Source organism: Peromyscus eremicus, chromosome 3 (assembly GCF_949786415.1).
Source record: "Peromyscus eremicus chromosome 3, PerEre_H2_v1, whole genome shotgun sequence".
Classification (NCBI taxonomy): Eukaryota; Metazoa; Chordata; class Mammalia; order Rodentia; family Cricetidae; genus Peromyscus; species Peromyscus eremicus.
The window spans coordinates 119,371,501-119,398,497 of NC_081418.1; the positions used below are offsets into that span (position 1 = coordinate 119,371,501).

General features: G+C 42.8%; 1 protein-coding gene across 2 annotated transcripts in view; it reads right to left on the reverse strand.

Moving 5' to 3' along the window:
- The window catches only part of Sumf1 (sulfatase modifying factor 1), an 84,354-nt gene that overhangs the window by 20,226 nt on the left and 37,131 nt on the right, over positions 1 to 26,997 (reverse strand). For both annotated transcript variants that reach the window (XM_059256826.1, XM_059256827.1), the window contains exons 5-7: positions 25,392 to 25,514; positions 24,474 to 24,588; positions 17,223 to 17,336 (exon numbers count right to left, since the gene is read on the reverse strand). In XM_059256826.1, coding sequence (XP_059112809.1) covers positions 17,223 to 17,336; positions 24,474 to 24,588; positions 25,392 to 25,514 — 352 coding nt within the window. The remainder of the gene's footprint in view (positions 1 to 17,222; positions 17,337 to 24,473; positions 24,589 to 25,391; positions 25,515 to 26,997) is intronic.

Here is a 26,997-nt window from a genome sequence, read left to right on the forward strand (position 1 = left end):
GACAACACAAGCTTTGTTCTGTTCTCCAATTTATCATGAGTGTTCACCAGCATCTGAGACTGGGGATGTCAACAGCCATTTACTGACTCCATGGTGACTATACTATACTTAATGTCCATGAAATAACTGTTGGCCAGAGATTTGGGATTTGGTAAGCAAAGGGAATGAAGGTAAAAAACAAACAGACAAGCAAAAGATGAAAATTATCACTTTAAAATCTTATTTCTATACAAACACTAAGTCAGCCTTGGTCTTAAAACAGACTGCAGACAGAAAGTAACCAGAGACATCTGCAAAATAAGCTAGGCTGATGGCATCCCAGGGCAGCCACCACAAGGACAAGGAACTAGGACCACAGGGTCTAGTCTGGGCTCTGGGCTCGGTCCCACACTCTTGGTCTCGAGTTCCCTCACTGGTGAAATCCAAGTGCTGCAGAGGAATGCTCTGAGGTCCTGCCTTCACTACCAGTTCATGGGAGCTTGTAGACAGACCCTTAGATAAGCGCCTTTATCATCCCAAGTTGTTTCACTGCCTCCAGAGAACTTTCTTCTATCCGTTCTTCCAGAGATAGGAGCTAAGCTACTTCCATTTTCTTCAGAATGCCTCAGTAAGGGTTTCAACTTTCGTAGCCACTCCCCACAACTACTAGGTAGGAGGAAGAGAAGAAAAGTGCAGCCAGGCTCCAAGAAAATGGTTTAACTTTCTAAACTACCCAGCATCATATCCATCCTCACTGTGGTAAATGAGAGGTAATGTTAAAAATTAAGGACATCTAAGTGCTAAAAACCAGTCAGCCTAAATACAGAGGCAGCCATTGCTGAGAGAAAACAAGTCACGGATTTCTGTACCATGGAAACTCCTTTTCCACCATCTACCAAAAGCAGTACAATGCTCTGTGGACTATGTCTCCTAACATGCAGCAGCTTCTTCAAGCTCAGAAAGCTGGGGAGAACTCTTGGGCATATACCCAAGGCATGCTCAATCATACCACAAGGACACTTGCTTAACTATGTTCATAGCAGCATTATTCACCATAGGCAGAACCTGGAAACAACCTACATGCCCCTCAACCAAAGAATGGATGAAAAAAATGTGATATACATATACATATATATACATATATATATATATGTATATATATATATATATATATACATATATATATATAATGGAGTATTGCTCAGCTGTAAAAACCAACAACATCATGAAATTTGCAGGCAAACGGATGGAACCAGAAAATATCCTGAGTGAAGTAACCCAGACTCAGAAAGACAAACATGGTATGTACTCATTCATAAGTGGATATTAGATGTAAAGGAAAGGGTAACCAGAATACAACCCACAGCCCCAGAGAAGCTAGGTAACAAGAAGGACCCTGAGAGGGATGCATGGATCACCCTGGGAAATGGAAATAGATGAGATCTTCATGAGCAAACAGGGGGCAAGGGGAAGCTACAGAAGGAGGGGGTGAGGGTCTCCCTCATGAGAACATGAGGGAACAGGATAGTCGAGCTAGGGGAGGGATGGAGTGGGAGAGCAATGAAAGTGATATCTTGATAGAGGGAGACATTATGGGGTAAGAGAGAAACATGGTGCTAGGGAAACTCCCAGGAATCCACAAGGACAACTCCAGATTAGACTACTAGCAATAGTGGAGAGGGTGCCTGAACTGGCCTACCCTAGTAATCAGATTGGTGAATACCTAACTGTCATCATAGAGCCTTTATCTAGTAACTGATGGAAGCAGATGCAGAAATCCACAGCCAAGCACCAGGCTGAGCTCTGGGAGTCCAATTGAAGAGAGGGAAGAGGGATTATATGAGCAAGGGGGGTCAAGATCATGATGGGGAAATCTACAGAGACAACTGAACCAATCTCATAGGAACTCACGAACTTTAGACAGACAGCTGTGGAACATGCATGGGACCGAACTAGACCCTCTGCATATGGGAGACAATTGTGTAGCTTGGTTTGTTTGAGGGGCCCCTGGCAGTGGGATCAGGATCTATCCCTGGTGCTTGAGCTGGCTTTTTGGAGCCCATTGCCTATGGTGAGATGCCTTGTTCAACCTAGATGCAGCGGGAAGGGGTTTGGTCCTGCCTCAACTAAATGTACCAGGCTTTGCTGACTCCCCATGGGAGCCCTCACCCTTTTGGAGGAGGGGATGGTGGGTGGAGGGGGGAAGGCTGGAGGGGAGTAGGAAGAGAGATGAGTGGGGGATCTGTGGTAGGTATGTAAAAATGAATAAACAAATTTCTTTAAAAAAAAAAAAGAAAGCTGGGGAGATACTGAACACATCTCTTTGTCTGTCCAATCGCACTGACAGTCACACTAAAATATAGAAAAATCGGTTTCTTCATTGTAAACAATGATTACATCTGAAAGAAGGCGACTTCCAGTTGAACCCAAACCAAACCACCGACATCACAGGGTACCGGCTACATTGGCTTAAAGACCTGCTCCAAAGTCAATCACTTCTACTTCTCAGAATAACTCTGAGAGAGCCTCAGTCCTGCAAGCAAGGTCAGACAGGGTTCTCAGCATCCCTTAAAGTGAAAAGCATATACAATCCAGTTTTCCTAGGTACTTGACACATTCTCATGTAACCTTCTCTGTTCTGCATGATACTTCATCAGCAAGTTAAGGGAGAATATGGCAATTAACTTAAACCAAATGATATTTTAACTTAAACATTATTTTCAAAGAACTACTTAAAGATTCCCATGATTTGATTTGGACGGTCTGAAAGTGGGTAAGTGCTAAGTGCCCAATTCTGGGCACAGTCTCAGTTGATGAGACGCTGTGTTTACTTCCTGTACTGGGTATGAAGTGGAGGCTGTCCATGAGAAGAAGTGTTATTTATAACTGCATGCTACCAGATGGCATAGCTCTTCTCCACATTTCTAAAAGAGTCCAGAAAAAAGCTCTTCCATGTATTAGACTTCAGAGTAAGGTGTATGCTTGGAGCTTACAAATATTTCTTTAAAACTTTGATTACACCCAAAACACCAGTTATAATTAGCATTTATGAAGTGCTAACTACATACCAGCCTCTACACTAAACATTTTTTTTTTCAAAATACCATGGAAACCTCTCAATAATCTGGAAAAAGCACTACTCTTTTTTCACTTTTTTCAACTACATTGGTTTACTTACTGTTTGTACGGGCACGTATAGGTGAGCAAGGCAGTGAAACACTTGGGATATATCCAAGAGCTCCCATGAAATGGGAGTGGAGGCAGGCCCTCAGAGGGTTCCTCTGAAGCACCTGAACTCAACAAGAGTGAGGGTCAGAGCCCAGACTAGACCCTGTGGTCCCAGCCCCTTGTCCTTGGGGTGGCTGCCTGGGATGTCATCTGTCTTGCTCATCCTGCAGATTTCTCTGGTTACTTTCTGTCTACAGTGTGTTCTAAGACCAAGACTGACTTGGTGCTTTTGAAGAAATAAGATTTTAAAGTGACCCTTTCCATGGCACACGTGGAGATCAGAGGAAAAACTTGAAGAGTCTGTTCTCTCCTTCCACAATATAAAATCAAAGACAGGCATAAGGTTTTGTGGCAGCACCTCTGAGCCATCCCATCAGCCCATACTACCATTCCTTCACTGACAGACAAGGAAGCCGAGCGAGTGCATTCCAAACATACCTCAGTCTATTCAATTAGTGGGTGGCTGAGCTAGGACTTAAAACAAGATCCAACTTTAAAACTAAACGCTTCCAACATTCATGGTATACTTCCTCCCTACATGTGATTAAACAGACACACACTTGTGTGTGCTTAGGTTTGTTCACTTGCTTTTACTTTTTAAATATCTGCAACCTTCATGAAGTAAAGGGGCTCTGTCTACAAAAGCCCAAACCCTTACATACAAATATGACAAGGACAGACTGCTGATAAACTGATGAAAATACCAACATTCCTCAGTATCTGGAGGGGACCGGATCCAGGACTTCCCGAGGAACTCAAATCCACATATAGCTCAATCTCTAATGCAAAATGGAGCAGTGCTGGCATATAACCTACACATCCTGCTGTGTATTTTGCAACATCTCTACATTAATTATAATTTCTAATATAACACAGACACTATGCAAATCTCTACCATACTACATGGATTGGGAAATAATGACAGCAGAAAGGTCTGGAAAGTTTTTGGTATAAATTTTTAATTTTTTTCAATGGGTAGTTGATGGAACCCCTGGATGCAGAACTTGCGGATACCAAAGGCCTCCTCCATGGACTCACACTAGAGTGAAGTGTGATGTGCATATACCTGTATTAAAAATGGGTCTAGAGCCACGCCCAAAAAAAAAAAAAATTACAGCATAACCTGATTAAGAAGAAAAGACAATTCAATTGTTCTATTTTCTCATCAGGCTTTCTTTCCGGATCCTTAAGGGAAAGAACAAATGAGTCACAGTGTGGCAGAGGGAAGGCACTACAAGTCAGCTATAGAAATGGAAAATGACATACTGTTACTTTATCATTCATTAACAAGTTCGTTGCCAGATTGTAAAAAAAAAAAATTCAATTTGCCTAATCAGTAATTTTAATAATGACTTAACAGAAATAAGAGACGGAGAAGGCAAGAAGGCCAGGAATCCAATTTCAAGTCTCAAAATCTTAGAAACTGTAGGCATAATTTACCACCTCTCTCTTGCTTTTGGAAAGAGGCACTGCATGACACAGCGATTCATGCCTCCTAAATTATCTTGCATATTCCTAACACTTCCTGATCTAACATATGTGGTCTGTGATAAAATATTACTACAAGGAAGTAAGTAGCCCTTTGCATTTTGTGTTTGAGATAACACTCCAGTAAACAGCAACAAGTCTGGGGGTCAGGAAAGCTAGAATTAAGTCCAGACTACAAATGACATTCAAAAGTCAGGCTGAAGTCTGATCTTCTCATGAAAGATGTTCCCAAGACCACAGTCCTACTTTCCTATCATTAGAAATATTCTGAGGGTACGATGTGTGTGTGTGTGTGTGTGTGTGTGTGTGTGTGTGTGTGTGTGTGTGTGAAGAAGGGAAGGAAGGAGAGGGAAAGAGATAGACAGATGATAGACAGATACAGACAGATAGACAGATAAAATGAGTGAGCACTTGCACACATGTGCTTGAGAAAGCACGCTAATTCAGGAAGAAGAAACCTCTATCAATATAACGTACAGCCACTTGGGCTTCACTCTCAACAAAAGCACTATACAAGTTTACATGATTTTGTGTAACCCAAAATACAGAGCTGGGTACATGTAACCGCTCAGCGGTAGACTGCTTGCCCAAGCATATATGAGGCCTTGGGTTCCACCTTAAATAACACACACACAGCAAACCAAAACAGATTTTACCAACCTCAGCTACCTTGAGGGATACAGGCTGTTAAGTCCAAATTCCCCAAACTCCAAAAAGCAATCTAAATATCCATAAATGGGCTCAACCTGGACTATAGCAGGATTTCTGGCAGGTACATAAAAACCAGCATTCCTCAAGAACTTGTGAAGCTGGTTCCCCTCAACCAAAAGGGTCATTTTCCTTATGACCTTCACTGGCAGAAGGGACAAATGGCTACCTGTGGTGCCTATTAGCATATCAAAGCTTATGCTAGCCTCTAGGTTCCCTCAGAGTCACAAGTACCTGTTGCACAGTACAAAGTCTACCCCTTCTCATCTCCTTCCCTACCCTAAACTCCCTCCAGTGCTCAGGCTTCCCTTCACCCAGCTATTCATTCTCTTTATAACCCAGCTATTCTCTCTCTCTCTCCCTCCCTCTCACTTTCCCTCCCTCTGATCTGCCCCTGCTTCTCTCCTTGTATTTTCTCTATTCCCTGCTGTCCTCTCCTTTCTCACAGATAGCCCTGGCCATATCCAGTCTGTTAGGCATGTTCAGTCTATTTATTTCTCTCTCTGCTCTGGGCTCTTCCAGATGCCTCTGGCTGTTCTCTTTCTCGCATACTTACAATAAAAACCTTCCCTTTAACCATGGAGCACTCATGCCATCAGTTTATATAGAGAGGCGAGCCTGGGCTGCATAAGAACTTTTCTCAAACTAAGAAACAAAACAAAAAAAAAGCATTTTACACTAATAATCTATAAGCTCAAATGGAAGACTAAGCATTTTACACTAATAATCTATAAGCTCAAATGGAAGACTACTTCTAGCTGAATGAAATGGCTGTTTTCTGTAATGATTTCATTTCTGGCTTATCAGTAGTCAAGGGAAAATGTCCATGAATATGAGTTGACTCATACATGAGAAATTATAAAGAAAACATATTTTGTAGGTCAGAATCTACACATATGCTAATCTCTGTTGACTATGATGTTAGTATTCTGACCCACCCCTTGGAAACGAGCCCCTTAGGGCTGCCCTGTCTCCTGATATAAAAGCATCAATTAAGGAAAAAACCATCCCTTCTTCTCTCTCTTCCTCTCTTTCTCCTCTCTCTCTCCATTTCCATGAGGTGTGCACCCTTGACCCTCTCCTCCCCCTCCCTCTCTCTTTCTTTCTGCCTCCTTCTTTCCCTATCTTTCTCTTCATCTCTCTATTATAATAAATTTATTTCCACGTGGATGCAGTGCCTGGGGTATGAGTGACTGTCCATTCGCCACCGCCCGCCACTACATCTGCCTGGCATGTTTTCCCTCACACATGGGATACTCTGGCCCAGCCAGCCAGGACCTCCCTTGTGCAGTATCATAATATATGAGAGCGATAAAACAGAGCTCCAGTTGAAAATGTAGAAAAAAAGTAGGGATTCACAAAGTGTTGTAAGTTATTTATTGCTCAATCAATCTTAAATGGGACACCTATACCAACACCCCCTGCTTCCCACACCAAAGGCTTAGGAAACATTACCAAATAAGAAACAGAAAGAGCCAGAGGATGGTAAGGAGTGCTGTAAAATGCTGGCTTTTGGATATGGCATGGCCATGGCATGCATGAACTCACTGTAGCTATTAAGCTACCCACAAGGTTACTTGAGGGGAGGGCATTCACATGAGGTGCTGTGGGATAATGCTTTTGTACAGTGGTTAAATAAAACGCTGATTGGCCAGTAGCCAGGCAGGAAGTATAGGCAGGAAAAACAGACAAGGAGAATTCTGGGAAGATGAAGGCTCAGTCAGGAGTTGCCAGCCAGGTGTCCAGGGAGCAGCATATAATGGCACACAGGTGAAGCCATGAAACACATGGCAACATATAGATTAACAGAACATGGCTCTGTATGTTGTGAATGTGTTGCTCGGATTGATTGATAAATAAAACGCTGATTGGCCAGTAGCCAGGCAAGAAGTATAGTATAGGCGGGATAGAGAGGAGAATTCTGGGAAGGGAAGGCTGAGTCAGGAGATGCTGCCAGCCACCACCACAAGAAGTAAGATGTAAAGTACTGGTAAGCCACAAGCCACGTGGCAACTTAGAGATTAATAGAAATGGGTTAATTTAAGACATAAGAACTAGGACAGCAAGAAGCCTGCCACGGCTATACAATTTATAAGTAACACAAGTCTCTGTGTGTTTACTTGTGTCTGAGTGGCTGTGGGCCCGGTGGGACTGGAGAAATCTCCAGCTACAGAAATGGGCTGAGTTTAAGTGTAAGAGCTAGTCAGTGGTAGGTCTGAACTAATGGTTGAGCAGTTTTAATTAATATAAGCCTCTGTGTGTTTACTTGGAGGACACAAGTAGGAGAGATTTGTCCAGACCGCCAGCAGGCCAGGACATAGAAAAACTTTCAGCTACATGATGGGGTGAGGGGGAAATATAAGAGGAATGAACATGATCAAGATACACTGTTTACAAGTATTAAACTGTCAAAGAATAAAGAAAAGACATTCTATTAAAAAAAAATTAGGAGCTAAGACATTATAGCATGTTGGGTGAGGAAAAACCATCAACCCACTGAAGTCCCAGATACAAAGAGATAGTTAAGAGGCCCACAGAGATGACAAGTCTAGTGGAAACAATCTGGCCTTCAATGTAGTGCTAAGGTGTTACCCCACCCTCCATCCTTACCAAGATAAGACTAAGCAGTCTCAGGCAACTAACCCAAAATCAAAGCCCAGGTTTCATCCAGAATTCAGTGTCCCCTCCTCTGTCAGAGGGTTGTGAACGTAACTAAGAGGGCCAAAGTAGAGGCTCTGGTAGTCCCTGCCTGTCCCCACAGCCCTATTCAGGTTCAGGAAGGGTCAAGGAAGGCAAACCATCTTCAAAAGGAAACTACGTACCTGGGCTTTGGCTCCAGCTTCTAAGGCATCAATGAGACAAAACTATAGAATGCCTCATGAATGATAAGGATCCATAGTCAAGAATTATAAGATTCACTCTCTGTGGACCAAGGCCTGTGATACTGATGTTTACCACTAGCTCAGACCAAGGGCCCAATAATGTTGCTCAACAAATGCAGATAATACCATGATCTGGTCCATTAAACAAGGGGAGTTGCTGAGGGGAAGAATTAGCATAAAAGGAAACATTCCCACTCAGGGGTACTTAAAAATACCAATTAATTCTCATTTGCTGAGTGCTGACCATGCCACAGGCACAGGGCTCAGTGCTATAGTCTTTCTTTTTAATGGAAGAATACAATACTGAATTTTTTTTTGTTCTTTTTCTTTCACAGAGCAGGAAACAGAATCAAAGGATTTCATCCTCTTGCCCCAAAGCCACTATACCACCAGTGACACATGTATGCAGACCTTCATCTGAATCATTTAAAAACTATCCTCCCAACTGCTTGACTATCAGCTGTAGCATCTTCAATGGTTGCCTACTTTACCAACCAGCAGCAATAGTTGACCACATTGCCCGTTCCCTGAGAACAGCTTGCTACATCCTTAGGGCAATTTACAGATACCTTGGTTAGGGTTTCTATTGCTGTGTAAAACACCATGACCAAAAGCAACACGAGGAAGAGAGTGCTTATTTCACTTACAACTTTCAGGTCACACTCCATTACTGGGGGCATGGGGGTTGCCAAACTCAAGGGAGGAACTAATGCAGAGGATGCTGCTTCCTGGCTTGTTCCCCATGGTTCACTTAGCCTGCTTTCTTACACAACCCAAGACCCCCTGCCCAGGATGGTACCATCCCCAGTATGCTGGGCCCTTCCACATCAATTATCAATTAAGAAAATATCCCACAGATTTGCCTACAGGCTAATCAGATGGAGGCATTTTCTCATTTGAGGTTTCTCTTTCCAGATAACTCTAGCTCATGTCAAGTTGACAAAAAACAACAGGGACAACGGATGAAGGGCTAAGCCCAACAAGGATGCGATGACTCACCTCTGGCCTTGTAGCACTTTGAACGCTGCAAATGGAGACACAGACACTGACCTCTCTATTCCATTACTTAAACACAGTTGTTACTGAGCGCAGCAGAAACAACATTACTGAGAACAAATCTTTGCTGAAAGCTGAAACACTCTTTGCTCTTTTGCTTCAAAATTGGCAGCCCTATCAAGTGTCATATACTATGAAAAAGATAGCTCAGAAAAGCCCTGTTATTGAGTAGACTCAAGTAAGGAACATAATTTGTAAGTCACTCTCTAAAGCCCCTAACTGGTTAGCCCAAAGAAATTTTATGTACATTTTTAATTCTCCCATAAGGGGGTAGAGATACAAAGCAAAAAGAAAAGGAGAAAAGGGAACAAGTATGAGCATACATGGGAAAGAGTTAAGGTACTGCTTCAGGGGTGAGGCTGCTGAAGACAGCAGCCATCCCAGGTACCAAAGGAACTATACACAGTATGTGTGCTGTGGCAGGGGGACCTTTGCTTCTTCTGAGTTCCGAAAAAGTCAGGCCCTGCCACTCTTGTCCTTGGGTCCCTCTATCTAGCAGAATGAAGTGCTGCCATCGTCCCAAGGCTTCTTCTAGAGATGGTATCAGGGCTCCCAGAGTCAAGAACAAACAGTTCATCCAGGCTCCAGCACACACACAAGAAATCTCACCACCCACAAATAGACCTTCACTTGCTTAGCATCCAATGTTTCCCCCTAAAAACCTCCTTGATACCAAGGCCTGTTTACTCATCCCCCAGAGCAGGGACAGCCCATAACACAGTGAGGACTGTGGAAATGTGAGCTGACTCTGGAGCTCCAGAGTTCTGACTTCAGCTCTCTCTGTTTGGTGTCCTCTCCACTTACAAACAGCCAGATGTACTGGAGATAATCACTAAAAAAGGAAGGCTACTACAAGCTGAGTATCTTCTCCAAGCTGCCCTCACGTTAAAAGAAAACATTTCAAGTATCCATATACTGAAAGTCTGATGGTTCAATTGCATAAGCTGTTTGTTGTACAAAGTTGTTTAAAATATTACTTAAAATCACCTTCAGATGTAAGCTATGTATGATATAGAAGCATTTCATCTGCACACTTAGAGTCAAACCCTGAGATAGTGTAAAATGTGTACTCAAATTTCCCAAGATCCAAATTTTAAATACTTCAAGTTCCAAGCAATTCAGTGTGCTTCTATATGTGTTCTGGACATTTTTTTTTCCCTGACATTTTTTTTCCCTCACTGATGTTGTTCAGAAGAAGGTAACTGAATTGCCCTAATTGTAAGTTACACCAGATACAATAGAAGAAGGGGATATTTACCCCCCAAAATTAAGACTAAGACTCAAATGACTGCCTTCAGGGATCTTAAAAGCTTTCACATTAGGAGAGAAAGCAGAATGGGAACCAGAGGGTTGATGCTCCAGCAGCAATGTTTGGTTGGACACAGCACCTTTACACAGAAGGGTCCATAGAGCAATGCTCTGCCCTAGGGGTTGGAGAATTTCTATAGCTCTGGAGGCTCTTAGCAAAAGGCTGCAGGACCCTGGCTCTAGGGATATCAGTGAGTCCTGTATGGCTGATCTCCCTAACAAAGAAGGCAGGGAGGGCACTGTTCAGTGTTCTACTCCCTGCTCAGGAAGTTGCAATGTGAGCTTCTGAGAAAGAAGTTTTATGATGAAGTGGAAACAAAAATTGTATTATGAAGATGGAAACAAATGCCATGAGAATTAGCATTCACCCCTTTCACTTAAAAAGCCTCCCACCCCACAACACATTGGAAATGTAGTCAAAGGTGCTAAATATTGGAGCTCTATACATTCACACTGACTTCTGTGCCTCAGCAGCTCTTTTGTGCTAGATGAAAAGCTCCACCCCAGAACCACAGAAACAAACAGCAATGGAGACCCATGAGCACTTCCTCCAGATTTCCAGTTTCCACTAGGATGACATCATTATTAATTTTTGAGATTATAATTTAATGACAACTTTTCTCTCTTCCCTTTCATCCTTCCAAACCCTCTCATATATCCTTCCACACTCTGAAAATTATTTTCTGGAAAGTCCAAGAAGCCAACAGTACAAACACCTTGCTTTGCCCTTGGCACTCATTAAACATCTTCATAGTCCATTAGTTGTTAATCAATGAACTCTATTAACACAACCACACCTTTTCATTTTGAACTCTCACACTCCCGAATATGCTCACCAAGACACGTGAATAAAAGTCTTCTAGCAGGTAAAAATTCCAAAATAACTTCCTGTTTCTAGTATAGACTAGGTACTCAGTGTATGCTTGATGGCTATGCCTATGAATGGGTCCTGGTAGGCTAAGACATCATGCAGGTAGAGGAGGACTAAGAGACCGTCTTTTGTTCTACGATCAGTGGTAAGAGGCCGCAGAAGGGTTTGTGGAAGAGAGGTAAGCAAGCATAACATTTTGGCCTTCAAAGTAAAGTCAGTCTGAGCTCTACACCAATCAAACAATAGTCAAGAGGTGTCTGGATAGGGCCAATAAGTCAGAACATGCTGATTTCAGACCAGAAGATGGGTATGTGTCCCAATTCACTTCATGTGTCATGTGCAGATAGGTGAGGGTTCAAAGAGGAATCCTTAGGAACAAGCAAAGTACAAACATTTCATGCCATAGAAAGCAGAAAGGATGGGCTTATTATAGCCTCCCTGACTAATTCCCTACCACCTCAAAACATGCCAGAGCAAAAAAACACACTACCTAACTGTCCAGAGCTATCTAGTATAATATATGGTCAAAATCCATGTTGACAGAATCTCTGGCTAAGCCTTGGCAGGCAAGAGAGGAAGAATGTGTCTGGGCATACCTTGTTTCCACTGGACTGTCACAAGCATGGAAGCATGAGCAAGGTTTGTATTGTAAGGATGACTGAGGAGTGAGCCAACTGAAGATAAGGGGGTGAGAAGAGCAAGCAGTTGGTATTCATAAGTACAACTGTCTTCCCCTTTGCTTCCACAGGCCAAAATTCCCCATTATCTCTGCTGACAGAGGTATGTAACATTCCAATTAGACAGACAAACCCTAACTTAACGATAAAAAAACAATACTTTTGAGACACAGAAATGGAAAGTGTTTTCACAATGAACACATCTAACTGCTGTGGGATGTCCTTCTGTACGCTGTGAATAGGTGTTGCTCTGACGGGTTGATAAAGCTGTTTGGCCAATGGTGAGGCAGAATAAGGTTTGGTGGGACATTCAAACTGAAGAGACGGGAGAAGAAAGGAGAGTGAGAGGAGATGCAGCCCACTGCTGAAGGAGCAACAAGATGTCAGCAGACTGGTAACACCACATGGCAACATAGAGATTAATAGAAATGGGTTGAGTTAAGTTGTAAGAGCTAGCTAACAAGAAGCCTGAGGCATTAGGCCATACAGTTTGTAAATAATATAAGCCTCTGTGTGTTTACTTGGGACCAAGAGGCTGAAGGACACGGGTGGGAGAGATTTGTCCCAACAGTGGGGCCTGGCAGGACCGGAGAAATTTCTGGCTACATCTAATCACCCAACAACTTCATCAGGTGGGTACTCTTATTTCCAACTCATACATAAAGCTCAGGTACACTCTAAGTTGAGATGTATTACACTGTTGTTCAATGTAGAGTCAGAAAAGTATGGTTACTCTGGCTATCCCAACACTAGAACTCTCTTCCTGGGAGTAGGGCAGGGGATGGATGGCTGTCTGAGCCAGGCATGATGGCATATTCCTGAAATCACAGCAGAAGCTGGAGGATTTTAGTTTGAGGCCAGCCTGGGCTACAGAATGAGATCCTGTACCTTGTCTCAGAACAACCAACCAACCAACCCTGTCTAGATGCAACTGTGTCCCTCTTCCTATCAGAAAGATGCTACAAATCACACTATCCCACCACATCATCAGCTGCACATCAGCAAGGTATGTGGTATCCATAGTGACTAAGCAGGGGTAGGAAATCAGAACATTAAATAAACACTACTTTTTTTTTTCTAGCTCTACATTTTTTCAAAGCACTATGTACTGTCACAGATAGTATGGGGCCCAGATGTTAGCAAATAAGAAAGACAAAAAAAAATACAATTTTTTTTGAAATATATATATTTTATGTGGTTAAGATATTATCATAGCAAATGGCCACACTTTGGGTTGTCTGTGCCAGTGCTCTGCAGGCACCTACAGAGGACTGACAGATGGACACACACACACACACACACAAACAAGCAAACTAAACTGATCCTCATGGCACATGGCCAAATGCCTTATTTTCTTTTGGGACTCTGTGTACAAAGCATGCCGGGCTGTTTCTACAGCCATAGATGACAGCCCAATAAAATAAAAACTAATGATTAACTTTTGCTCCCTAGAGGCCACTGAGTAAGAAAAAGATACTTCCTGAATAACCTGTGCACAGGGACAGCTGACTTTCCCAAGCTCCCTGAAGCAGTTTTAAAACTATTTGCTATGGGCTAGTCTTGGAGGTCAGATTCTGGGTTGAAATGTTTACATAGGGTCTTGGGGTTAAAACTCTCCATGAAGATGTCTGTTTCCAACTTTGCTTCTGATACACCTGGAGTCTGGACAGAGACCGAAGTCTTCCAGGTCTACATATCTGGAACTGGCATTTCTGTGGGATTAATGATTATACGCCAGGGCTTTTGCCAAACACTAAAGATATACAAGCCATTAGGGAAGAAAGGCAAACGAATTAGGCCCTCAAAGAGAAATAGCAATTGATCAAACGCCAAACACTAAAGATATACAAGCCATTAGGGAAGAAAGGCAAACGAATTAGGCCCTCAAAGAGAAATAGCAATTGATCAAACCAAGCAAGAGCCTCTACAGCTGCAAAAATTGCAGGGCACAAATCCCAGAAAGGGTTCCCTAGAGACCTGTCAATTCAAACGGCAGTGGGTGCTAAACAACTTCCAACCCACTCACAGCATAGGGAAACAAACATCTGGAGTTCACAGCCCTCCAAGGAGTCTCCATGGTAAATCCCCTGTCTCTCAGCTGGTACCTTGAGGAACCAAGGTGAACTGGCACTGGGCTTGAGAGAGACCAAAGCTAAGATCCAGACATTCCAGTTCCTAACTGGATCAGGCTAACAGGACACAGGGGCAAAAAAGTAAAGACTCTCCAGAGAAAGACTGCACCAGCTGGACCTCAAAAGCTTGCCACAGTTTTCCACACACAATGGCTGGTATTCAATCAAAAACAACAATGTGCCGGGCGGTGGTGGTGCACGCCTTTAATCCCAGCACTCGAGAGGCAGAGTCAGGCGGATCTCTGTGAGTTCGAGGCCAGCCTGGGCTACCAAGTGAGTTCCAGGAGAGGCGCAAAGCTACACAGAGAAACCCTGTCTCGAAAAAAAAAACAAAAACAAAAACCAATGTACCTGTGAAAACAAGATGTGGCCAAAAAACAAGGATAAAAGGAATGCATAAACATGATAGCCAAATGTTTCCTAAAGGTGGACACACTGGAAAATGATGACCGGGGGGCTAGAGAAACAGCTCATCCATTAAGAGCAATTGCTGCTCTTCCAGAGGACTCGTGTTCAGTTTCCAGCACCCACATGGCAGCTTTCAACAGTCTCTACCTCCAGGTCCAGGGAATCTGATGCCTTCTTCTGACCTCCATGTGCGCAAAACACACACATGGTCCACACACAAAAATGCAGGCAAAGTGCATACACACATAAAGTAAAATTTTTTGATAAAATAAATATTTTAAATGACTGAGAAAACAGAGTAAAAATAGCACTAAACACGAAGCAGGGCAGCTGAAATGTGAAATACCGACAACACCAAGTTCTGATAAGAACAACTTTGGTTCTTTTATCTTCTTTCTTTGGTTAGAAAGAGAGAAAGGCAGCTGTATAGGTTCCTGTTATGTTGTTTTCTAAACTTTCTGGACTTCTGTAACATCTCATAGTTAAGAGTTTTAAAAAGAACTGAAAGGTGAGTCTGCAGAAGGGATCAGCAAAAGCTAAATCATTTTCGGCTTTCAGAGTCATATTCAAATGTTACCCTTTCTTTATTGTACAAACAGTAAGAAGTCATTCAAGCCCAGGCATACTGGTAAAAAGCTGAAATTCCAGCAGCACACTGGAGGCAAAGGTATGAGGATTCTGAGTTCCAGGCCAGCCTGGGCTATATAGTGAGCTCTAAGCCAGCCTGGGCTATGCAACAAGACTACAACTCAAAAAAAGAAAAAAGAAAAAAGGGAGGGAGGAAGGGAGGGAGGGAGGGAGGGAGGGACGGATGGACAGACGAAGGGACGCATGTGTGAATTTAAATGGAAAAGGGGCAGTATTAGATTTTTTTTTCTGCACAAAGACCATAGATTCAAGAGACGAAGTAACTGATGAAATAATGATGAATGACAGCTCATCTACTGGATAAAGAAAGCTGTAAAGATCTCAATGACGGCATCAATGATTTGGGGTTTAGCTCTCAAAATGATGAGTTGCAACCCATCAAATCAGAAAGCAAATGAGGCCACTGTGACAAAGATGAAATCTAAATGGGACAATTTCATTGGAATAAGGGTGACATCCAGGAAATAGCCTGTGACTGGTGAAAGGGAAATGTGAATTTTCCTACAAATCCTTAGAAGAAAGTCAAGCCTATAAAAGTGAAAGCTAATGAGTGCTCAGCTCAACACCAGATGGTCAGATAGATACATTCACAACGTGCCAAAATTCTGGAGCCTTGCACAGCCCCTTCCAAGCATGCAGATGCTTTAATCTGACAGGGAAAAATCTATTTCTGCCTCTGACAGCAAATGCCAAGTCACGTCTTGCCAGGGGAGAGAGTAGCTGCTCCCAACCACAGACTCCCCAAGTATGCACACTCTTATCCTCACTTAGAGACACAGGTTGTTTGACCACTCCTTCAACCAGCCCTGGCACAAAGAAAGGAAGACAGAGTTTCTAAAGAACTCGATTTTTTCATCTGCATTCCCAAAGGTAGATATATATCTCTAGGTTAGTCATGAACAGTTCATGTTCATCTGTGAAAACAAAATTAAGCATCTCAAACAGAAACTTATCTGCACATTCTGAAAACGGCCTGAGGCATGGAGTCCGACAGATTTCTCAGTGACTCTAAACTGGCTAACCTTCCACTGAGAAGCAACTAAAGAATTAATGCTCTTCATCTCTGTCTTCTGTGCACTGCAAAGGAGCATTACCAGTGGGACTGCTTTGAATACTGTTCTTTGGCCAGAGTGATGATGCCTGTTTGCTAGAGATGGAATTATTACATATTCCACCCCCAGTGTGTTCAAAGACAAGAAGTATTCAAAGATGTTCTTTGTAAAGGAGGCACTGTCCAAACACATGTTCATTTCAAATCGCAATTTGTATGTATGGTACTGGAGAGATTGATTTTAAAGGCAGAGAACTTGCATCCAACACTCTTTACAAAGCAGATTAAGGAAAACTCAGAGGGACAGGGTGGTCTCCTATTCCCGAAGAATATGGTACAGTCTCCTGTCACACAAACGGGTTCATGAACAACCAGTAAGTGACTCAAGTTCCTGACTCGATAGCTACCCATTCTCATTTTCTCCAAATAATGCTGCTGCATCAAAATTTGAACCCATCAAAACCCAGGCAAAGAGTTTCATGAAAATATCATCTACTAGAACTTAACAGTTAATATTAAAACATATCATATATACTTTGCTCAACTTTATGAGATGGAGCATAGGTAAATGCTCCCAAATAGTTATCATTATCACAATCCAGTGGCATATAAAACAAGACATTTTTTATACAGCAGTCTAAAGCTGAAACAAAACCCATGCACTTGGTATTCTTCAGGGAAATGTGTACATCATGTCAAGATGAACACATGAAATCCTTGCTGTTGTCTGCTTAGAGGGCGGGTGTCACCCCATCAAGGTACAAGCCCACTCGACAAGATACTCACTGGGTTGAGTGTTTCCTCAACAGAATGGTGAACGGTCCACCAGTCTGAGGTCCACTCCCAAGCGTTCCCCACTATGTTGTACAAGCCATAGCCATTGGGAGGAAAGGCATCGACCTAAAAATGAAGAGGGAACAACACTGACCAATTACTCAGCTTGCTTGCTACATGAATGTACCAAGACCTCGTTCTTTCAGAATATGAATATTGATTTTCATCCCCACCTGTCAAAAACCAGTCTGAACAAGAAAAACAAAAAGCCCCTGTTTTGTTTTTTACTTTGATCACTCAAGGAATTTAGAAACCCAAAGAGCTTTATTAATGAATGGCCCGGAACTGGCGAAGTTATTTTTAATAGTGACTAACACTAGCTATAAGTATTAAGACTTTATTAGTATGAGAGAGAGAGAGGGAGAGAAGAGAGAGAGAGAGAGAGAGAGAGAGAGAGAGAGAGAGAGAGAGAGAGAGAGAGAGAGAGAACGAGAACAGACAAACAGTATTTAGGCCTCCAAAACCATTTACAGGAATATCCTACTATATAAGTATCAAGTATCAATATAAGTCTTGTCACTTAAAATCAGCTTCTGGGGCCACCTAGTGTCTTTCAGCACCATAGATACCAAATCAGCTCTGCCCTCTCAAGCTCTCTCCAATTGACTACCTTATCTTTTAGCCTTAATCACTGTCATTAAATAAGGAAGACATTAACTCATTATCCCATGTGTTTCTAATGGCAGGTCTCTGGGATGCAGCAGTCTGCAGCAAATTAAACATTCACCAAGAAATCACAGCACGAATCAGAGGCAGGTCAGACAGTACTGGGTACCACCTACGGACATGGAAGCAAAGTGCAGTTTTATGTAAGACAGAACCCAAGAGGGGAAAACATGGACTGAACAATAGTAAATTCAGGTCACTGGATAGTTCATGACTTAAAAATTCTCCCAGCCAGGATTGAGGGTTTAGCTCAGTGGCAGAGTGCTTGTTTGTGAGGCCCTAGGTTTGGTCCCCACAATAGAAAGGGGATATCATAAAAAGGCAAAGGCATAAATGAAAAAAAGCAAAAAAAACCTTGGGGGAAAACTTCTATCCCTTCTTTTCAATAGACATTTTTTAAAAAACCAGTTTGTGATGCAAAAAAGTGGTTATCTTTGGGATTTTTTCCCTCTTTTCATAATTCATGCTTTTCCATACTAACGAAGTAAGACTAAGAATGAATAAACTAACATTCATTTCTATGTGGCTTCAGATGGTTTTACATCTACACAGGAATACGGAAGCATCTGCTGCTTGGGCAATTCGGAGCATTTCAATCAAAGTTATGAAGCCATGCTGAAAAGAAGTTCAGTGAGATGAGCTGGAAAGCTGAACCCCCCCCCCCATGCTGCTTCCATAATCAGCATTTACTATGGAAACAGCCCTGCTTGTGCCTTGGCTCATTGAGAAATGCCATGTGTGGCCAGTACGGGCAGGGAGAGGCTCGGTGGCAAATGAGATCTTAAAGAGTTTAATGGCGGGGGGGGGGGGGGGGGGGGATGCCTCAAACTAAAACTCCAGCTCTGAAGAACTGGTCTGAAGAACTGGGCATGACAGGCATGAAGGCAATCAATCCTGCCACTAGGGAGGCCGAAACAGGATCCAGGCCATCCTGGGCTACATAGTGAGTTTGAGGCCAACCTGGGCCACATTAGATTCTCTCTCTCTCTCTCTCTCTCTCTCTCTCTCTCTCTCTCTCTCTCTGATTTTTTAAAAATACAGCTCTACAAAGCATATTGGGACGAATAAAGTAAAATGATAGAAACTGCCAGAGAAATTCCAAGGGCCAAACTCCGATGGGGTGATCTGAGCACACCCTGGAATAGAGCCTTGCGATCCAAATATAAGAGGCAAGAGGGAGAGAAGGCCACAACATAAGCTATTTGTTCAAGAGCGTGGAGGTGACTGAAATGGAAGGAAGAAAAAAGAGAGGAGACGAGACAGCTGTGCGAAGAAAGTGGAAGATGTCATGGTACAGAGGGAATAAGAAACAGATATCCACGTTCTGGAGGAAGGAATCCATCTTCAGGATTCTGAAGATACAGAGGTGCTGTCAAGAATCTGTCCCAACCTTCATGAGTGCTGCTGTTCCTCAACTGTAAAGTAACAGTGTCTGATCAAAGGTTTGCGCCCCCCTCTTAAATAACAGGATATTTGGGGTAAACTTTAGAGGTTACCACTCTCTTAATTACCAAGATATTATATGGGAAATGAAATTTTCACAGCTCATGGTCATATAAATCACACTAACCAAAGCTTCCTTCCAAGAACCTCAGATAAAATCAAATGGAAAAGATAAATCCTGCTTGAAATGCCAATTTTCAGGCACCTGAGTCGATAAGAATTAAAACAAAAATGAATTGATGACGGTGGGACAGTGACCCAGCAGAATACCCATCCAGCTCCTTCAGTTCACAGTGGTGAGCACTTCCATAGCGGGGGCAGGGAGGAGGACTGGGAGTTTCATGCTAACCTGACCCTGTCTTAAAAATGCAAACAAACAAAAAAGTTAAATTCCTGTCCTCGACTTCCCAGAGCATGCAGACAGTAAAGGACCATTCAGGGCAATCCAAGGTCATTTTTGTATGTGTCAACTCAACTTAAAGACTGAGGCTTGCCTCACCCTTGGTTAAGTCTTGTTTCTATAATGGGTTCCATCAGAACTCCTGGAAACTGGAACAATTTGATCTTGGTAACTCCAGGGGCAATGCCTTCATGGAAGGTCTGTAGAGACCCACTGACCTCTCTGTCAAACACTAACACTAAACAAGGGAAAAGTAAAGCAGGAGTTTGTGTAGCTTAGTGCTAGGGTAATCCTAGGTTTAATCCATAGTACCACAATAAAGGTAAAATAAACATCTGCAAAGCATCCTCATCTCTCTTCTCTCCCTCTCCCTCTGTGTGTGTGTGTGTGTGTGTGTGTGTGTGTGTGTGTTTGTGTTTGTGTACAGGCCCTCTGAGCTTTGTTGTTGTTTACAAAGGTACCCAGAAATAGACCAATTCTTTTTTTTCAGCTCATCTAATTAAATGCACATACAATACTGTGGTAGTAAATATAGGAAATACCCATAACTGTCCAAATAAGCTTTATTGTGGCCTTTTACTAAAATTGACTAGTGCTTACATTACTGATTTGGTTCATTACAGTTACCATAGACTTCTTCAAACAACAGAGATAATGTTGGCTGTTTCCTGTGCCTCTGGAATGGAACCTGTCCATCTCTTAGGACAAAATGATCCTGTTCAAGAGCTGAGCATGTGGACACTTCTGTACTTTGGCCTTCACAGCTCTCATTCGAATGCTGTTACTATAACAACTGAGATCTGTCGCCACAGCTCCATCTGAGCCATGCCCTGGACTCAGGGTTTATTGCAGCTGCTGCAGGTGCCGCACATGCTTTGAGAGAGGCCCCTCCTGCCAAGGTCTCCCTTCCTGCCAGGCTCTTTCATGTGTTCACATCCAAAAAGGTTGGAAATGAGTTTGAGACAAGCAGTGTTATCCAATTTCAGGGCTACCTGCACCTATAGGTGAAGCTTCTGCCCTGTTCTTGCTAACAACCAGCATCTTTTTATTACATCTGTGTGTGTGTGTGTGTGTGTGTGTGTGTGTGTGTGTGTGTGTGTTTGTGTACCCATGCACTACAGTGTGCATGTGAAGTAGAGGACAACCAACAGGGTCTACATCCTTCAAACAGATGGGTCCCAGAGATCAAACTCAGATCATCAAGCTAGGCGGCAAGCATCTTTACCCACTGAGCCATCTCACTGGCCTAGACAACCAACACCTTGCCTGGAGTTTGATGCACACTCAGCTCAGGCACCGCCACAGACATTTAGCTCCTGCACCACCACTTCTGGTTGAGAGGCCTACTAGAAGTCCTCATTCTGTACCCTGCTCTGTACCAGAAGTCTTTGCTAAGCCTAAAGAAAGGTAGAAATCATTGCCTCCCTAAGACCACAAATGTTTTACCAAACAAAACTCTGTATCTGGGAGAGGAGCAGCTATCCTGAAGAAAGTTGAGGAGGAACCAGCTACCAGATGGCTTGATTTGCCTTTTCTGCCTCTATTGAATAATGCATCATCTTCCATCAGTTTGTGTTGGCTTAACATATATGTAACTCACATACATGGAATTGGATACAAACACAATGCATCACGTGCTTGCACAGGGCTGTGTCCTCAGGCAACTTGTTTTTTAACCTAATTGTGCTCCCAACACTGCGGTGCCTAACAATAGCTCAAACTGCTTTTCAGTTTCTCTTACATCAGGTGCCTCTTCACTCTTTTCCAAGAAGTTTTTCATCTTTTATTCTCATGTAGTTAGTCTTCAAGCTGAAATTTTTTAACCATTTGGTCATATTCCAAATAACATATCTGTGTCAAATGTATAAATAGACTTTGCAGGAAGATTTTCTTGAGGAAAAAAATGCAAATTAAAAAAAAAACAGAAAAAGAAAGAAACTGTTTGAAAGACTCCAAGAACAGAAGAAATAACAAACCCTGTTATGGGCTATTTCTCCATCATAAAACTCCTTTCCTCATTATGTTAAGAGAAAGTAGAAAGTTTTTATCTGGTCGGAAGAATGGTACCCCCTCAAAACTTCTACTGAAACTTAGTCATCAATTCAACAGAACTAAGAGAGTGGCCTTGGGGAGAGGGGGGTTGACCAAAGGATGATTTGGTATGATGAGTACTTTTATAGACAGGCTCAAAGTTGAATGGGTGATGCTATGGCTCTGGCCATAGGAGGACACAGTGCTCCTTGGTCCCTTCAAAGAGATGCCTACCTTACTGAGGCCTCCATCTTAGACTTCCCAGTTTCCAGATCTGTGGGACATGTTTCTGTTTATCAATGATCTCGTCTACGGCATTTTGTTATAGCAGCACAAATTAACTAAGACAGTTTTTAAACAGAGTTTGATTATATATTGTTGGTAAGAGCTTCATGAAAAAGAAACTCCTCTCCATCAATAAAAGGAAACATGCCATGGGCACTACTGAACACCATTTAACCAAGGTTGGGAGTGTAGCTCAGAGGTCGAACACATGCTTTGCCACGGGCAAGGTATGGGGTTTGATTCCTGGTGGGAAAGGAAAGGGAAATGGGGAATGGAGAGAAGTTTTCTAACCTTTAACCATTATTGCTGAGAATTTTTTTTTAAATCATAGATAGCTCAGTATGAATATACAAGATGTTCACTATAGTATTAAGTAAAAATAACTCAAATCCATAACAATCAGAGGTAAATTAGGATTTATTTATATGACAAGTTATCCAGCTGGTGAAAGACAATGTGATCATGACCTATAAACAACAGATAAAATGCTCCTTACAGTAAGGGGAAAACAGTAAGATTTAAAATGTTCTATCCAGAGGCTAAAGAGTTGGCTTGGTGGTTGATATATGTATTGCTCTTCCAGAGAACCTGAGTTCATTTTCCAGCACCAAGTTGGGTAGCTTAGAACAACCTGTATGTAATTCCAGCTCTGGGGACCTAACTTCCTCTTCTAGCCTCTGTGGACACCTGCACATACCCACACAGGGACATATAACTAAAAATAAAATCTTTAAAATATCCTATCCAACGTGATTGAAATACAATATATAAAAATATATATGATTCATATATACCAGAGATACACATGCTGGCAAATAGGGTAGTTAAGATCATAGGCTTTGAGAACAAGCCAAGCTGATTCAAATCCCAGCTCAGCCACTTCCCAGCTGTGCCTCAGAAAGTCACTTGGAAGACAGGGACACCAGTACCTACCTTAGAGAGTTAAATGCTAATTAACACATTACTAATGACAAGATCTATGCAGGGTGATGGAGCACCAGGTCTGGCACACTGCAAAGCTGGTACCACAATCCCATTAACCCCTATGATGAGTGCAAAGGCAGAGATCAAAATGCTAACAGGGATAATAACCTGGGGGAAGAATTCCAGGTCAGTTTCCTTTCTCCTCTGCCCTGGTAGTCTTTCTCTAAATCTCCTATAGACTGCATAATATAGTCAGAAAGAAAATACATCCTAAAAGAAACATCTGGTGACTTCTAGCATTGGCCACTCCTGAGGGTCGATAATGTAGGGAGAACAGTGTCAGCCAGAACATCCAGTGATGTCTTTCACTCCTTTTTTTTTTTTTTTGAGAGGGGTGGTTTGTGTTTTTTGCTTCTGTTTTAACTGTGTGTGTGTGTGTGTGTGTGTGTGTGTGTGTGTGTGTGCATGTATGCATGCACACACAATGTATTTGTACATGCTCATGGCACAGTGTGTGTGTAGAAACCAAGAGACAACTTGTAAGAATCTGCTCTCTCCTCCCACTATAAGGGTTCTAGGTGAAGAGTCAGGTCACCACACTTGCCAGCAAGTACCTCTACCAACTGAGGAATTTCCCTTGCACTGTTTTTGTGTTCCTGAGATGGGGTCTCATATAATTCAAGCTAGCTTAGACCTCACTATGTAGCTAACTTGAACTTCTGATCTTCCTGCCTCAGTCCCCCAACTGCTGGTATTAGAGGCATGTGGTGCAATATCTGGTTCTTTCACCCCATTTCTACTGTGCCTCAATTCCCAGGGACACTCACTGCCCTCCTCTAGAAGAAGCCTGGCTTGTTGTGGAATATTAGTTTAAGATGTGTTACATTCATTTATGCTGTGGAATATCTGTTTAATGATACAAAGATGTGTTGCATTCTTTTATGTTGCATTTGTTCAACTCTGTGAAGCTGTGTTACTTTGCCTGCCTAAAACACCTGATTGGTCTAATAAAGAGTTGAACAGCCAACAGCTAGGCAGGAGAGAGAAATAGGCATAGCAGCCTGTAGATTTTAGTTTATTGATACAAATTTAAAGTTTATTTCATTATACTTTATATAGCTGCCCGGCACAGAGAATAAGTAGGAAGAGAAATCTAGGCTTGAGAAAAAGAGCGAGGAGCTACAAAAGAATGAAGAGGAGGATGCCAGGGGCTAGCCACACCACCAGCCACAGAGTAAGAAGGAAAGAAAGTCATACAGAATTAAGAAAGGTAAAAAGCCCAGAGGCAAAATGCAGTTAAAGAGAAATGGGATAATTTAAGTTAGGAAAGCTGGCTAGAAACAAGCCAAGCTAAGACCAGGCATTCATAAGTAAGAATAAGTCTCCATGTATTTATTTGGGAGGTGGGTGGCAGGCCCCAAAGAGTTAAAAAAAAAAATACACTGGCTACTCACAGGCGCAGTTCCTTGGAAGCCATCCTCCCCGGTGTTGGTCACAGGAAACTCGCCCTGCCAAATGTTGGCATAGTGCTGGCCTTTGGGCTTCAGCTTGTTGCCCCAGGGGAAAAGCCTAGCAGGAGAGACACAGGCATCAGCACGGTGCACAAGCTTCTGGACTGCAGTCAAGAGAAAGAAAGGATGCAATAGAAGAGAACAAACAATGCACATGTGTTCTGATGAACTTTTCCTTTAGAAGATATACTCACACATACAGCTCCTAATCAGTTTTCTCAACATTTCCTTATAACAACTCACGTCAAGGACACAACAACTGCAGTCTCTCGTCACTAGTGAAAGGGCCTGAGATAAATGACATGACTGAAAGAAGCCTTCTAGAAATCTGAGAAACGAGGCATCATTCTGGACTTATATGGTAGCATGAGCAGGCACAGCACACCACACTTTAAAAAAAAAAAATCTTCTCTATTTTAAGGAGCTTTTCCTAGAAGATGTGACCCACACATGAGTTTTCTGTCTTATGGCTGTAGAAGCAGAGAAATAGCACTGCTTCAGAAGACAGCTAAAATAAGAAAATAATAAAAGCAGGGCAGCCTGCCAAGCGGCTCTGAAGAGGGATACACAAGAGGGGATGGATGCCTAGAACTACTCTGGGGCTGCAGAGAGCCCACTTGGCCCCATACCTGGCTTTAGGGACTGTAAAGAGCTGTTGACTCACTCACTAGTGTCACCAAAGGGCCTCACAAGGAAGAAGAAAAGCCAGCAAGAATAAGAGCTGTTATTAATCAACTTTCTGACCGCAGCAAGTTCCACAGAGCTGAAGAGAAGAGGAAAGAGGAGGGTGGGGGAGGAAGAGGGGGTGGAAGAGAATGTCAGCATACTGCTGGACAACACAAGGCCTTCTGATATGAGTACCTGTTGTGCAGGCCTCCTCTACAGCTGTACTCCCACTCTGCCTCCGTGGGCAACCTCTTCCCTGCCCACGTGCAGTAGGCAACGGCGTCATTCCAGGAGACATGGAGAACCGGGTGATTTGGCCTAAGAAGGAGCAAGCACAGTTAAAAAGAGACATGGAGCCGGGCGGTGGTGGCGCACGCCTTTAATCCCAGCACTCGGGAGGCAGAGCCAGGTGGATCTTTGTGAGTTCGAGGCCAGCCTGGTCTACAGAGCGAGATCCAGGAAAGGCACAAAGCTACACAGAGAAACCCTGTCTCGAAAAACCAAAAAAATAAAAAATTAAAAAAAAAAAAAAAAAAGACATGGACCTGAACAGAAAACAGGAACTAGATTCAGAAAGTGATTGTAGTCCCCCTCCCTCCATCTGGTCATGACTTCAAAGCCTAGCCGTGACACATCTGTACTGTCCACTGGGGACTTTTGAAGTCTTAGACTCCCTAATGGGTCACAGCTCGTCTTGAAACTGCACTCAAGCATTTCTCAGTTCTGCAGCCTTGGATGCTCACAGATTCCACGGGGATGGTGGACACAGGGAAGCTCCACCCTGCTGGTTTAGCACTAAAAGTACCATCTCAAGATGCTTCCTGCTCCTTAGCATTCCGCAGAACAGTCAGGGGCATCTTAGGGACATTCTCCCCATCACAATAGAGCCCACAGAGACTCAGCTCCATAGGCTGTACACACCTCAGCGCTCCATGAGAATTGGGCCAGAACTTTGTTGGATGTAGTTTTGGCGTCCACTCCCTTGCTCAAGTGTGGATTGCTAACAGACATTCTACATGACAAACTCTTACCTCAGCCTGTTTCCTGACACCTGACTTTAAACTTTGCATCTTTCTGCTATCCTACTAAGTAAGCATCAACCAGCATGATTAGCCTCGCTCTAACACGGTGGTTCTCAACCTGTGGGTCGCAACCCCCCAAGAGTCAAACAATCCTTTCACAGGGGTCACATATCAGATATCTGGCATGTCAGATATTTGTACTTAAATTCATAACAGTAACAAAATTACAATTATGAAGTATCAATGAAAATAATTTTATGGTTGGGGGTCATCAAAACATGAAGACTGTCACAGCATTAGTAAGGTTGAGAACCACTGTTCTAGCAGATCCCAAGTCAGCCTTTCCTGAGAGGATAGGGGAAGTCAATGGAACTGAAATCACCGGTCACTTTTTTTAAGTGAACTAGACTGGCCCACTCCACTCCTCATGCGTAACTGAATTCCTACCAGGACATTCATTAATTTTCTCAACAAATGTTCCTAAGTAGCTCAGCATCTAGTATATAAATTTAAAAATACATTCCAGTATGGGGGTACAGCCCAATAGTAGAACTCAAGTCCTTGGGTTCAATTCTCAGCACCACAAACTGAAAATGCACCCTCCTAAAGGTTTTCTTCTTCTATTAGCTTGATGATCAACTTTGGATTTAGGAAAGAAGATACGAATTGGGAGCTAAGAAGTCCAGTTCTCCCCAGGTCCCCAAGGATCCCACAACTTTCTACCTCAGTGTCTATTTCTAGAGGAAGCCAGCTCAGACTGAAAAGTTTGCTATCTGTCA